Consider the following 12,638-nt stretch of genomic DNA (forward strand, 5'->3'; position numbering starts at 1 on the left):
AAAAAAAGAATAAAAACCTGTGGTGTGGTAGGCAGGATGACAGTATTCTCAGCAGAGACTGGCAGGACAGGGATCACAGGGACAATGGGAGGAGTGGGAGGTGCGGCTTCTGTTGGCTAAAAATCATCAAGGACAAAGAGTCAGGAAGAATAAAAGATACTGAGTAGTAAAACATCTTTTAACAACATGAATGGGTGGGTAAAGCGGGTTCAGCAGGTAAAGCGGGTTCAGCAGGTAAAGCGGGTACAGCAGGCACACTCTCAGACTAAGAGCCAGCCCCCAGCCCCTGAAGCAGCTAGCACAATACCAGTCAGATATGATCAGGGGAAATTAGTTCTCTTTAGCAAACTCAGTTGGGGGGGGGGGGGTCACAGGGACTCAAGGTAGGGAGACAGGAATATTTCCCAGCTTTTTCCACCTATACCCCAAGACCAGCTGCCCTCCAGCCACCAGACATGCATGCCAAACCAGCCAGCCTCCTAGCTCTGGTCCAACTGTGCATTCAAAGAATGCAAACTACTCTAGCTAAGCTAATGCCAAACAGGTACAGGGTTATGGCATCCAGTATTCTCTAACTATAAATTAGTTGATTATGTGGAACACTGCTGGCCATTACAATAAATAACAAATAAGTGGCCTATAAGATACACATTGTATATTTAACATTTCACATGAACTAATCCTAAATACAACCTTCATGTAAGAATTTTCTTAAATTTTTTCAGATGTGATCCAAATATAATTGCAATAGCATTTAACTCTCCTGAGAAATTTCATCAGATTCTATTTTGGAGCATAATTGGGAAATCCAGTCCCATTTTTGGCCTGGAGTCACTTTAAACTCCCACATTTTGTAGGATCTATCTAATGTGATGCTATAACCTGAATGGCTATTTCAAAGATCTAGGATTCCTTTGGTGTGGACCCTGGACAGTCCCTGCCACACAGTGTTTAGGCACAGGGGTTGGAATGTATGGACTGTAGACATGCCAAAGACATATGGCTGTGGTACAGTAAAGCCAGGACTAGCCATTTTGCCCATAGGATGGAAGGAGTATCAGAGTAACAGAAAATGCCAGAAGTGACATTCACATTAGGATGATTTTGGTATACTGGATGGACACTAGACAAAAGAAGGCAAAAATCCAATGTCTGGGTGAAAGATGAGCCCAGAATTAGGGCCTAGCTCAAGGTAGTGACCATGTGGGTGGGTGGAGACAAAGGTCATGGATTAGATTCATTAAGGACAAGTGCAGTCTTCAAGAATGGAAAACTGGGTGAATGGAAAGATACAAGGGGCAGGCTTGGGAAAGGAGAGAGGAGTTCCATTTTGATCTGGTGATCTTGAAATGCTTATGGGCTGTGCATCTGGAAAGACTGAATAGATGACTAACTGGTGATATGGAAGGGGCAGGAATCATCCTGCACAGAGGTGACAGATGACTGAACTAAACAAAGTATTGAGAGCAAAGGGTGAGAAACAAAAACAAGGACCAGTGGCTTTTTGCCTTTCTTCGTATCCTGTGCAAAGTAGGCACTCTAACCATGCTGGGGGCAAGATGTGGCCAATGATCTTGTGAGGAAGCCTGAGAGTTTAGAGCAGAGGCAGAAGCAAAGAAGAGCAATTCCATGAAAATGCAGGGAAAGGCCACTGTCCAAGAGGAGGAGGACAAAGAAAGGTCACGAGGGAGCACATCAGGGGTGGCTGATAATCTTGACAAGAGTGACTTTGACAAAGGCATTATTCTGCCACCCTGACAAGATTCAAAGGGAAGAGGAGGGTGAGGCTCTTTGGACCTTCCTAGGACTCATCCTTTGTGAGAGAGAAAACATTTCAGAAGGCACAAACCAGAAGCCAAAGAAGAGGTGCTCAGAAGCCTGGAGAGACATCTAGACCTGTCCAGAGGTCAAAGACCAGCAGCCATCCCCACCATAACTGTCCTGAGTCTGGAAGTTGGCCTCCCAAGTAGCTAGAACGACGGCAGGTCTGGCCACAGAACAGAATGTGGACCTGAACATGAAGAATCTTCAGCAAATAAATTCAGAAGAAAGGGAAGGGAAATTGTTTGGATGATATAGGGGCTCAGCTTAGTCCCTTGTCTTTTGCATTTTTATCAAATCAATTCAATCAGAACTTGTTTTACAGTTAGTCAGCTATTATCTGTCAGAGGAAAAAAAAGTGGCACTGTTAAAAAAAAAGAAGAGAAAAGTGGCTCCGTGAGGGCAGCTTGGTGGTACTGTAAAGACAGTGCCAGTCCTGGAGTTGAGGATCCAAGTTCAAAAGATGTCAAACACTTCACACTTACTAGTTGTAACCCTGACCATCTCACCCAACCACCCCAAGGCTTCACCCACAAGGCTGAGGTGTCTGGCTCTCTCCCAAGAGCTCTTCACTGTCTGCTGCTTCCAGGAGACTGGTTGCCTAAGCTACAAAGCCTTCCTCCCTTCATACAGCTCCCAGAAGACCTCATTGAGGAGGCTCTCCTCAGTCTTTCTAAAATGTTCTTGCTGATGGAGATTTCCTTTTCCAGCAGAAACCCCTTTTGGCCAAAGGCAGTGATTTCTGACCTTAAGGACAAATTTCAATCTGCTGGGCAACAAGACTTGACCAGAGAGGAAGTCTCTGAGTCAGACGGAAGCTGGCTGGGCCAAGGAAATCAGTTTTGTTTCCTGCTACTATCAAATTAGATAGGGAACTCAGGAAAAGATAAAGCAGTTTTGGGTAAAGTGTAAAATTTCAACTCACATTTTCAGAATTCTAAATGACAAAAGTCAAGCACAATGATGACCAGAAAAGAGTTGGAATTACGGTTTCTAGGCCAATGAAAAGGTTCTTGATTTTTTTATTACTTCTAGACTAAACTCAAAATTCATATGAGCTATAATACCAAATTGCAATTTGAAATTTCAGTATCTACTCTTAATTATGTATCCAGTAAGCAGGGAGTCACACAGCTATGGAGTGTTCAAGGCAGGATTTGAATTTAGGTCTTCCTGGTTCCATCCACTATACCACCTGATGGCCTGGGTCAAGTCATGAGGAACATGATGAGTTCAGGGGGTTTCTTCTACATGTTCTGATCATGAAGCTCTTTTAATAATCTGGCAAAACTTTTAGACATCTTTTCAGGGAAGAAGGCTACTTTTCTGGACTTGCACTCTGCCCTGTGACCTGAAGGGCCTTTCTTTGCAGCCCTACTGCTTGGCAGGGTAGGCCCATACTCCACATTGACTGGATCTGGAGATCTGAATGAAAATCTGACCTCTGATCCTCACTGGCCAGGTAACCTTAGGCCCCTGTTTGCCTCTGATTCTGGGATAATCACTGGGCCTTCCTGGCAAGATTGTGAGACTCGGATGAGGTAGAAGTCAAGCTCCCATAGCAGCTGTCACCATACTCTGAGCCCCACCGGTGACGTGGCCATCCCTCGAGGTACAAATGAAGTAGCCATCTGCTCCTAAGCAGCAGTTAGCCACAGATGACTGTAAGTTTGCTTGGAACCGCTGCATGACCTGACTCGCCGCCTCCTGACCCTGACTTGGCCTGTAATGCCTGCACTCTGCAACAGGTGGGAGGGATGGGCACAGGCAAGAGGCGGACAGTCTGACTTCTAAGAAGCAGCTTCTAAAACATAACAGTGGGGCTAGGAAATCCAGGAGAAAAGAGGAAGAAATAAACCTTGGGCTAAAAATAGAACTACAATCTTATGAAAGTTTGGTTTTGTTGGACACAAAATAAAGAAGCAACTATACAATCCTGGGGCAACTCTTCTGACATGGGATCTAACAGAAGGATTCCAAAGTTGACAAATCCCATCTTTATTCATTCATTAAGATACCAAGAATGACTATCACCCCAGCAGACTTGTCCCTCTCCAGAGGCATCTTTGAATAAAGCTATCTCCAAAGATAAAAATCTTGCCCATGTGACTATCCATGGCAACACCATGGAAACACTTAAAGCTGCCTTCAGAGACCTGCTTCCATGACAACGGAGGTTATAATATGATCACAACCACAAAACAACAACACTGCACATTGGATAAATGACAACATAGCAATATTTTTCACATTATAAAGTAATAACCAATGTCAAATTGTTGCTTTTTCCTAGGTGTATATGGAAGGAAGGGTCAACAGGGATGGTAGGGAGCTCCAAAAACGTTAGCTCAAATTAATTTATTTGTAATTTTAAGATTTGATGTTTTGCATAGAATATAAAAAAAAAAGCCCCTCCAGTAAGCTTTCCCAATAACATGAACATCCATGAGCAATGTAGCCTTCTGCCCTCAAGCAGCAACATGCCCCTTCTGGAGCCTCTGACCATCTGGGCCATTCACAAGCCTGCCATGAACATTTCTCTCACAAGTCCAGAGGAATCTGGCACAATTTCCTTTCCCTTTCCCCTCCCTTCCTTTCCTTTCTAATTTTTCACCTCTTTTTAGAGTTTAAAGACTGTCTTCTCTCCCAGTTCCCCAGTACCCAGGAATGACCACACCTCTCATAGAAGTGTGGAAGCCAAGAGCTGGTTGGTGCTTGGCCCTGAGGTGTTCAATCAATGCTCTGGGACTGACTTTCTGGCAGGCCACAATCAAAAGGAGATTTTGAGTTTATAAAGAGGAAGGAGTTTGAAGCCTTCAAGGTTAGCTTTGAATAATATTCTTTTGTTAAAAGAGGACCCTGCAAAACCCAAACCAAAAGTCTCCTGCTCCTTTCGGCCTCTGAAAATTGTTCTTCAGGGACTCTGGGTGATCTTATTGGGGGGGGGGGGGTGGCTGGCGCATTTCTGACTCCTCCCAGGGCAGATACAGTGTTGACAACTCTTCAAACATGGAGTGAGTCACGGGTCCCGGATCCCAACACTAAAAGTCACTACAGCTGAGACTATGGACAAATGACTTAGTCTGGATCCGTTTTCTCAATATAAAAACATTAGAAGGATTTTAGGGTCCCTTTCACCTGAATCTCTGATCTGATGGTTCCTTGCTGATGTAGGTATCAGCCATCATTCAGTCAATCTTTATTATGGGTTAGCCATGGCCTGAATGCAAGGGGTACAAAGGCCCCTCCTCTGTCCCTGCTTCATGTCAGAGGGGGCCAGAGATGTCCCAAAGGGTTGGTGGCAACTATGCTCAACCCATGGTGAGGCCCAGGCCAATTCAGTTGTGCAGCATAATGAGACTTCCCAAGGAAGAGATTTTCTGGGGAAGGAAGGCATGGTAAAGTCCAAAGTCCAAAAGCAGGTAACTGAGTGAAAATTTGGGGGAGGGGAATTAGGGGAAAGGAGTTTCCTTTTCTATGTCCTACCAAAAGACCCAGGGGAAGAGAAAGCAAAAACTATCTTGGGTACAGGTGACTCCATCTTTTGGGTCTTTTCCCATTCCTTGGGTACTAGTGTGCAATCACACATACACACACACAGACAGACACACAAACACATTCAATAATCTAGTTTTCTGCCTCTGGGTCCAAGATAAATCATGTGACTTCATCCACTCGTGTGCCTGTTGTGTAGGGCTGCAGACCTTGGGCTGGGCTCAGATCCCCACTCTCCAAAAGGCCCTGGCCTATTGGGGAGGCCAGATGCGGGCCATGGAGGGGAGCCCCAGAGGCTCCAGCATCCAGAAGGCCTGAGAAAGGCTTCTGGCAGCAAATGGGATTTCAGCTGGGATCCAAAGGAAGCCAGGAAAGCCAGAGGGCGGGGATGAGGACAGCCAGAGAAAAGGCAGCAAGTCAAGAGACACCCAGCCTTGTATGAGAAGAGCAAGGAGGTTGATGTCACCGGCTCCTGGTGTCTGAGAACTGGAGTGGGGCAGATTCTGAGAGACAGAGGAGGGGTGTGTCTGTGTGTGTCTGTGTCTCTGTGTGTCCGTGTCACGGTCAGATACACAGAGACATAAAGAAAGGAGGCAGGGAGGCCTCCAACAGGCCATCACTGGAGGTGATGTTAATCTTCCTGTCAGAGAAGCATGGACAACTGAAAAGAAAACTTTTGCAATCATTTGCACAAGTCCGGAAGTATTTGATATAAAGGTTAGATATAAAAATATAGATTCCAAGTTTTTTAAATCTCAAGGAAAGGATAATAAACTGAAATTAGAAAGTAGCAATTAGTTCTATCAAGAGACATAAATTTCTCTATCATCATTAGATTGTTTTCTGATGGTTTTCCAGCTGGGATTAGTTAAATTAGTTTACATCCAACGGCTGTTATTAATATGCTAGAGAAACTTTAATGTTTTGTCACTATGTGTATCAATAGGTCAATCTAAAAAGGACCAATTTTAAAATATTATTTTTGGTTAAATTACTTGTTACAGAATTAACCAAAATGAAAACACCAGCTGTGTTTTGCTTTCTGCATATCTGATAATTGTACCAGACATGCTTTCCCTAAGTTTAAAATTTTTTTAATCTTTTCAGAAGATGTTAAAACATCTAAATCTGTTCATTAATGATTTCAAAATTTGTCAAAAAGCTATTTGGAATATTTGATCAGAAACAAACTGTATTTTGATTTCAAAACAGAAGTTAGGTTTATAATATTGACAAAACAAGCTGATTAATTTCTAGCTACAAATAATCTTCCATAAGCTTTCTATCGAATATATAATCAGTTTAAATTAGTTCAAAAGAACCTCAAATTCTAAGACATGCTATGCTCAGTACAGAGGCAGCAGAGTGTAGAAGAATGGCAGTGTTGGAGGCAGAAACCCCTGGGCTTGAGCCTACAATAGCTACTAATTTAAGAGAAGGTCCTGATCAAGCTGTAGGTTGAAGTTCTTCACAGGGAACCCCTTAGACCAGAGTCGAGACTGATGAAGTCACAAGCCAAGTTAAAACAAAAACAACTGAATAGTTAGGACAGGATTATGAAAAGGAATTTTTTTCAGATCCCAAATACTAAACAACAATCAATAACCAAGGGAGTTCTTCCTACAAAGATTTTTCTGGTGAGAGAGAGAGAGAGAGAGAGAGAGAGAGAGAGAGAGAGAGAGAGAGCGAGTGCAAGCTTAACTGTCATTTTATTAGAATACTATTTAATTTCATATTAATGAAAAAAGCCAGTCATTTTAAATCTTTGGTGTCAGATAAAGACTCCTCTACATCTGAGTTTAGAAGCATTTGGACCTTCGTTGGCCATCTATCACTGAGAAATGGGTATCTCCACATAATTTAAGCTTCCCGTGATGACTTCTGGAAGAGTTTTTTACATTGACCTCATTGCAGATGCTTAAGGTAGCCAGCTGCTGGATGTAGTCACAAGAAGGTTCGACTGAGGCCATGGGTCTGAAACCCAATTCAGACCACTTTATCTTGTGGCATCTTTTTATTCACCAGTAAAATGGGAAAAGGAGGAGGACAGAAAAAGGTCCTTTCTAGCTTTAAATCCTATAATTCTATAATTGAACTGTTATTCATCCAGAACAAGAAATGCTGAGCTATTTTATACCTACTGGCTTGGCCTGAATTTTGAAACCCCTTTGCCAAACTGGTGTTATTTCATAGGAATGTTCTTTTTTTTTTTTTAAAGTTTTTCTTTGCAAGGCAATGGGGTTAAGTAGCTTGCCCAAGGCCACACAGCTAGGTAATTATTAAGTGTCTGAGGCCAGATTTGAACTCAGGTACTCCTGACTCCAGGTCTGGTGCTCTATCCACTGTGCCACCTAGCTGCCCATAGGAATGTTCTAACTCACCAATTTGGTGTAAAGGAGACCATGACATTACCAGCTGCTGCTAGCGGGAAATCACATCATTTGGGGTACTTTAACAAGTATGAGTTAAAAACCTGGGACAGAAGCTCAAGAGGATCACCAAAGAAGGCTTCAAACCAGAAGAAAGGGGGTGAAACCAAGATGGGAGAGTAAAGGCACACCTGAAGAAGGTAGAGCAAAATCAAGGTTTTTTTTTCTTTTTAAGGAAAGAAAATCTGCCTTTGGATGAGATTTGCACTCATCTTTCCCCTTTTGTCAACTCTTGAAACTGACATGGACACAGAAACTAAACCATTATCTATATAATATCTATAAAGCCAACCATTTAAACTTGTTCCTATTTGTTTATGCACTGATGGGCTGTTTCGACTCTCAGTCTAAAAACGTATCTCCCAACTTCCACCTGCTCTTCTTATAGTTTAAGCAGGGCTTGAGATCTCTGGATATCGTATCTCACACTCCCAACCCAAGAAGAGAGGGCCCGTTGGAGAAGTGGATCAAGAAGCTGATCCCACCCACTGCCCTTTGCGGTGGGCTTTTCCCACCCAGCCTGGCTCCCGTGGGAGCCTTTTAGGGACCTTTTAGGATTTCAACTGCTTTGTATAGTGACTGTTTGGGGAGAAGACACCCTGAGAGCTGGTCAAGAATCTGGTCATCATCTGCCCCAGGAAGGTCAGAGATGTGGAGTTCTTGGTCAGGACTAAGCTCCTCCCTCCACTGAAGAACTACAGAGGTCTCAGAAGGGGAAGTGGAAATTTCAAAGTAAACACTGGAGCAGCTCCTGGTTCTCCAAGTCACTCTGCACAGTCATGTCCAAATACCTCCCAAGTAGTTCTAGGGAGACTGGGTGCCACTGTTTGTTTATAGAGTGTGTCAAACTCCATAGAGATGTTAAGGCCCAGAATTGGATCATGGCCTGACCTGATGATGATACTTGTCCTTCATTCTTCAAGAAGACACAACGTCAGGGAGGTGATGCCATGGCAAGCACAGGCATTGGCTTTAGGGAGGGGGGCTGTGCTAGGCAGCAGCCTCACTTTCTCCTCCAGAGCCATCTGGATCCAGTGACCAGATTAGGATCAGGATGACTCGAGATGGGCCTGGATGTGAGGCAGTCAGAGTGAAGTGACTTGCTCAGGGTCACACAGATGGTCAGTGTCAAGAGTCTGAGGTTGGATTCGAACACCTGTCCTCCTGACTCCAAGGCCAGTGGCTCTATCATCACACCACTTAGCTGCCCCGACTTATATATGGGGAAATCCCAATCCTAAACCTCAAAATGAAAACACAGATGATGTTAATCCCAGAAATGACCTCATAACTGACACACATAAGCTAAGTTTTTAGAAGATGAAGCACTCGATGAATGTAACACCAACAAAGACTTTACCTTAAGAACAGAAGAGAAAGAGGATTACAATATGAAGTTAAATCAGAAGTTTGTAGTGACTGAATCTTCCTGTGAGAAATGGAAAATATTCTCAATAATAATCCTGGGAAGACTTTTTTTCTTTTATTAAAGATTTTATTTGAGTTTTACAATTTTCCCCCCAATCCTACCCCCCCCTCCACGGAAAGCAATCTGTCCATCTTTACTTTGTTTCCATGTTGTACATTGATCCAAATTGAGTGTGATGAGAGAGAAATCACATCCTTAAGGAAGAGACAAAAATTCTAAGAGATAACCAGATCAGACTATAAGATATTTGGGGTTTTTTCTCCCTAAATTAAAGGGAATAATCCTTGAACTTTATTCAAACTCCAGGGCTCTTATCTGGATACAGATGGTATTCTCCATCGCCGACAGTCCAAAATTGTCCCTGATTGTTGCATTGATGGAATGAGTTGAGTCCATCAAGGTTGAACATCACCCCCATGTTGCTGGGAAGGGAAGACTTTTATGGAAGAAGACAGTGATCACATCACATCCACAAAATGCCAAAGGTGGCAAAATTGCCCCCCCAAGCTATAAATCGGTCCCACAGTTCCTACTTAACAATTAGGGTTTGCAGAACACTTCTCATGCGCTGTCTCATTTCATCTTCATAACCACTCAGGGAGGTAAGTTGCCACACTTAATCATTCCTGGACAGAAATTCTGTGACTTTACTCAGTCACAAAGCTAGCTATGTGTCTGTAAGAAGATTCAAACTGAGGTCTCCCTGATTCCATAGACATCAAAGGCTACACGAACCCATCCATATGGATGCTCCCTTTAGGAGTGAAGGGCACAGTCTCCACGGGGGCTCCACCAAGTGAGGGAGGAGTCTTGCTCCATTCTGTGACACCCATCACACGGCAGGCTCCCTTTCTTTTTAATCACACACCTCAAAAAATGGGTATCTGGGGATTAAATGGGTTGCAACCACAGCATCACGAGAAGAACTTGTTGGCTAAAAGGAGATTGCCGATTCCCCATTTTTCCGGAGGTCCAGCCCCGGGGCACTGCCAGTGATTCTGGGATTGCCCAACTCTCAGCTTCTCAGACTCCCAGACTCTACAGACCCTGATCACTATTGAGTTGTCAGCCAGCACCACGGATCTACTGAATGTGTTCAAGCAGACATTCTGTAGTCCTCACTCCCACTTAACCCTCAGATCCAATGATGCCACCTCACCACAGCGCAGGCTTGGAGCCCATCACTGTCCAGCCCAACTGGTCTCTGGGGCCAAGTCATGCTCCACACAAATCAATGCAGACATTTCTGTAAAGTGTAGCTCAGCACATTTCTTCCCCTGCCCAATCAAGTCCACTGGCTCCCAATGACCACTCCGACCCACTAGCAAATCCTCAGTCTGACTCTGAGCCACCTCCCCAGGCTCCCAGAGCCTGGTTAACTTCCTGGTCAGTCCCCTCTCATTGCTGCTTTTCCTTCAGAGTATGACCACCTTTCGTTCTTCCTTTCTGCCAACTTACATCAAGGATAATTCTAAATGTCCATGCTCTCTACATATAGAAGTTCTGAGAGTACAGGGACAGTTTACTTCTGATCACTGTATTACCAGTGACTAGCATGCTGGAGGAGAGACCTGAACCCAGGTCCTTCCAGGCTCCATGGTAAGCTGATTCTCATTGCCCTCCCTGACACTTAGACTGTGTGATCTCATCTGTGACTTGGATCCAGACCTGGACCTGGGGGAGAGAGAGCCCTTTTGATCTAAACCTCTCCTACATCATGGACACCTGAGGCAGCTTGGGGAAGCTGACATGCTTTGCTAGTCAGATCTAGTTAAAAAAAAAATTACCTATTTCTGACTTTCTCGATTTCAAAACCATGCCCCTCCCTGAACCTTCACTCCCCATTCACTTCTTTGTGCATGTTGTAACCCCCTATTCAAGAAGAATCTATAGTCCTTGACTCCTCTGCTTTGTACAAAACTATTTGTTTTTTACAGACCCTTAAGGGTTTCAATTTTCCCTTAAATTTATTATCTTTCCTTTCCACTCTCCATTTTTTTAATTAATCAAAAAGAAAAAAGAAAAAGAAAACCCTGATGAACTAGAAAAACAAACTCCTGCACTGGTCTTTCCAAGGAAAGCTGAATCCACATCTTAATTCTATCACACAATTGGCAAAAGTTGATCAGTGTGTTTTGTTCCTCCATCCTAGAAGGTTTCTATTAGGAAAGGTAGGTCAGAACAGAAGCTACAGAAAATTACATGGGGTGTCCATTCACTGACTATTATTTGGCAGAAATGGAGATAAGTTATAAGGACCCAAAAAAGACCTACTTAGAAAAGAAACCAGTAACCATATTCCCACTCTTGTGACACCACCCAATCCTGCCCTTTTTTTCCCTCTTCTATTCCCCCCATCCACCCTTCTGCTACACAGTGTCTCTAGCCAAACTCTCAGTTTCCTCACTCTTTCATTTTGGTATTTTTATTACTCAAATCACTAGGATCTCATTGATGATGGAACCCCCTCTAGCCCTGGAGACAGAAAATTATTCAAGCCTGTACAGCCTGGCAGTTCTCTGGTCCATAGGTTTCTGTGGACACCAGTCTCTTTGTGATCTTTCTTATTGTGAAATTGTTACTACAGAATTATGATTTGTCCCAAAGAAAATACATCAAAAAGACTATCCCATAAGTAACCATGGCTAAGGTAAGGAAAAGGGATCTCCAATGAAAGGACAGCAGCTGAGGCATGTGTCCACTCCTGGAAAAGAGACCAGGAATCTATCTGTTCACCCCACACACAAAAGTCCAGGAAATGCCATTAGCAAAACTCTGGAGACCATCAAGCGGGCTGACCCAAGGAAAGACCATGTGCTATGAGTATCCAATAGCTATCTAAAACCAGGACAGGGAGACTGTCTGTTTTTAAGGGAATATGTATGAGTTCAACAGGTGATGTTGGAAATACCATGAAAATAACTTCCTGGAATCAAAAGCTTTTCAGTGTTCACCTATAAATGAGATATCAGAGACCCATGGTCCCTTGGGTACAGGAACAAAGCCAATGTTAATCCCTTCTTTATCTATAATGTCTTCTCTGTTGCTCGGAGATCATTAAAAGAGAGCCCACCATTATTATCACCAAATAAATTTCATTCATCCAATTTCTTTCTGTTTGTAATCTTTCTTCTGGGATGTTCAAATGGTAGAAGGAAGGACACTACTAACAATAATCAAAGCAAAGAATCAACAGTGGTTTATGGAGCTCCAAAACTTTCTAAAGTCTCCCTCACTCAAAATTTATTTTATCCATAGAGATTTGAGTTGCGATGAATTATTTTAGTTCAAAATTTTCTATTTCAGTAAATGAATATCGCTTTCAAAGTATTCATGAGTCTGAAAAGAGAAATTTCTATGAAATGCTCCAAAAGGGAAAAGAACCCATCCAAACCACCTGGTCCTTGGTACCAGGATCAGGATGCAGTCATTTCCTGAAGTCCAGCTCTTCTCCACCACCCAGA

At 43.3% G+C, this 12,638-nt stretch overlaps 1 protein-coding gene across 12 annotated transcripts in view; it reads right to left on the bottom strand.

The window, feature by feature from the left end:
* Positions 1-12,638, bottom strand: part of DLG1 (discs large MAGUK scaffold protein 1) — a 193,969-nt gene that overhangs the window by 93,089 nt on the left and 88,242 nt on the right. For 8 of the 12 annotated variants that reach the window (XM_074190569.1, XM_074190567.1, XM_074190575.1 and 5 more), the window contains one exon: positions 18-116. The exons of the other annotated variants lie outside the window; for them this stretch is intronic. In XM_074190569.1, coding sequence (XP_074046670.1) covers positions 18-116 — 99 coding nt within the window. The remainder of the gene's footprint in view (positions 1-17; positions 117-12,638) is intronic. 12 annotated transcript variants of the gene reach the window in all.

The sequence above is a fragment of the Macrotis lagotis genome, chromosome 6 (assembly GCF_037893015.1).
Source record: "Macrotis lagotis isolate mMagLag1 chromosome 6, bilby.v1.9.chrom.fasta, whole genome shotgun sequence".
In the NCBI taxonomy this organism is placed as follows: Eukaryota; Metazoa; Chordata; class Mammalia; order Peramelemorphia; family Peramelidae; genus Macrotis; species Macrotis lagotis.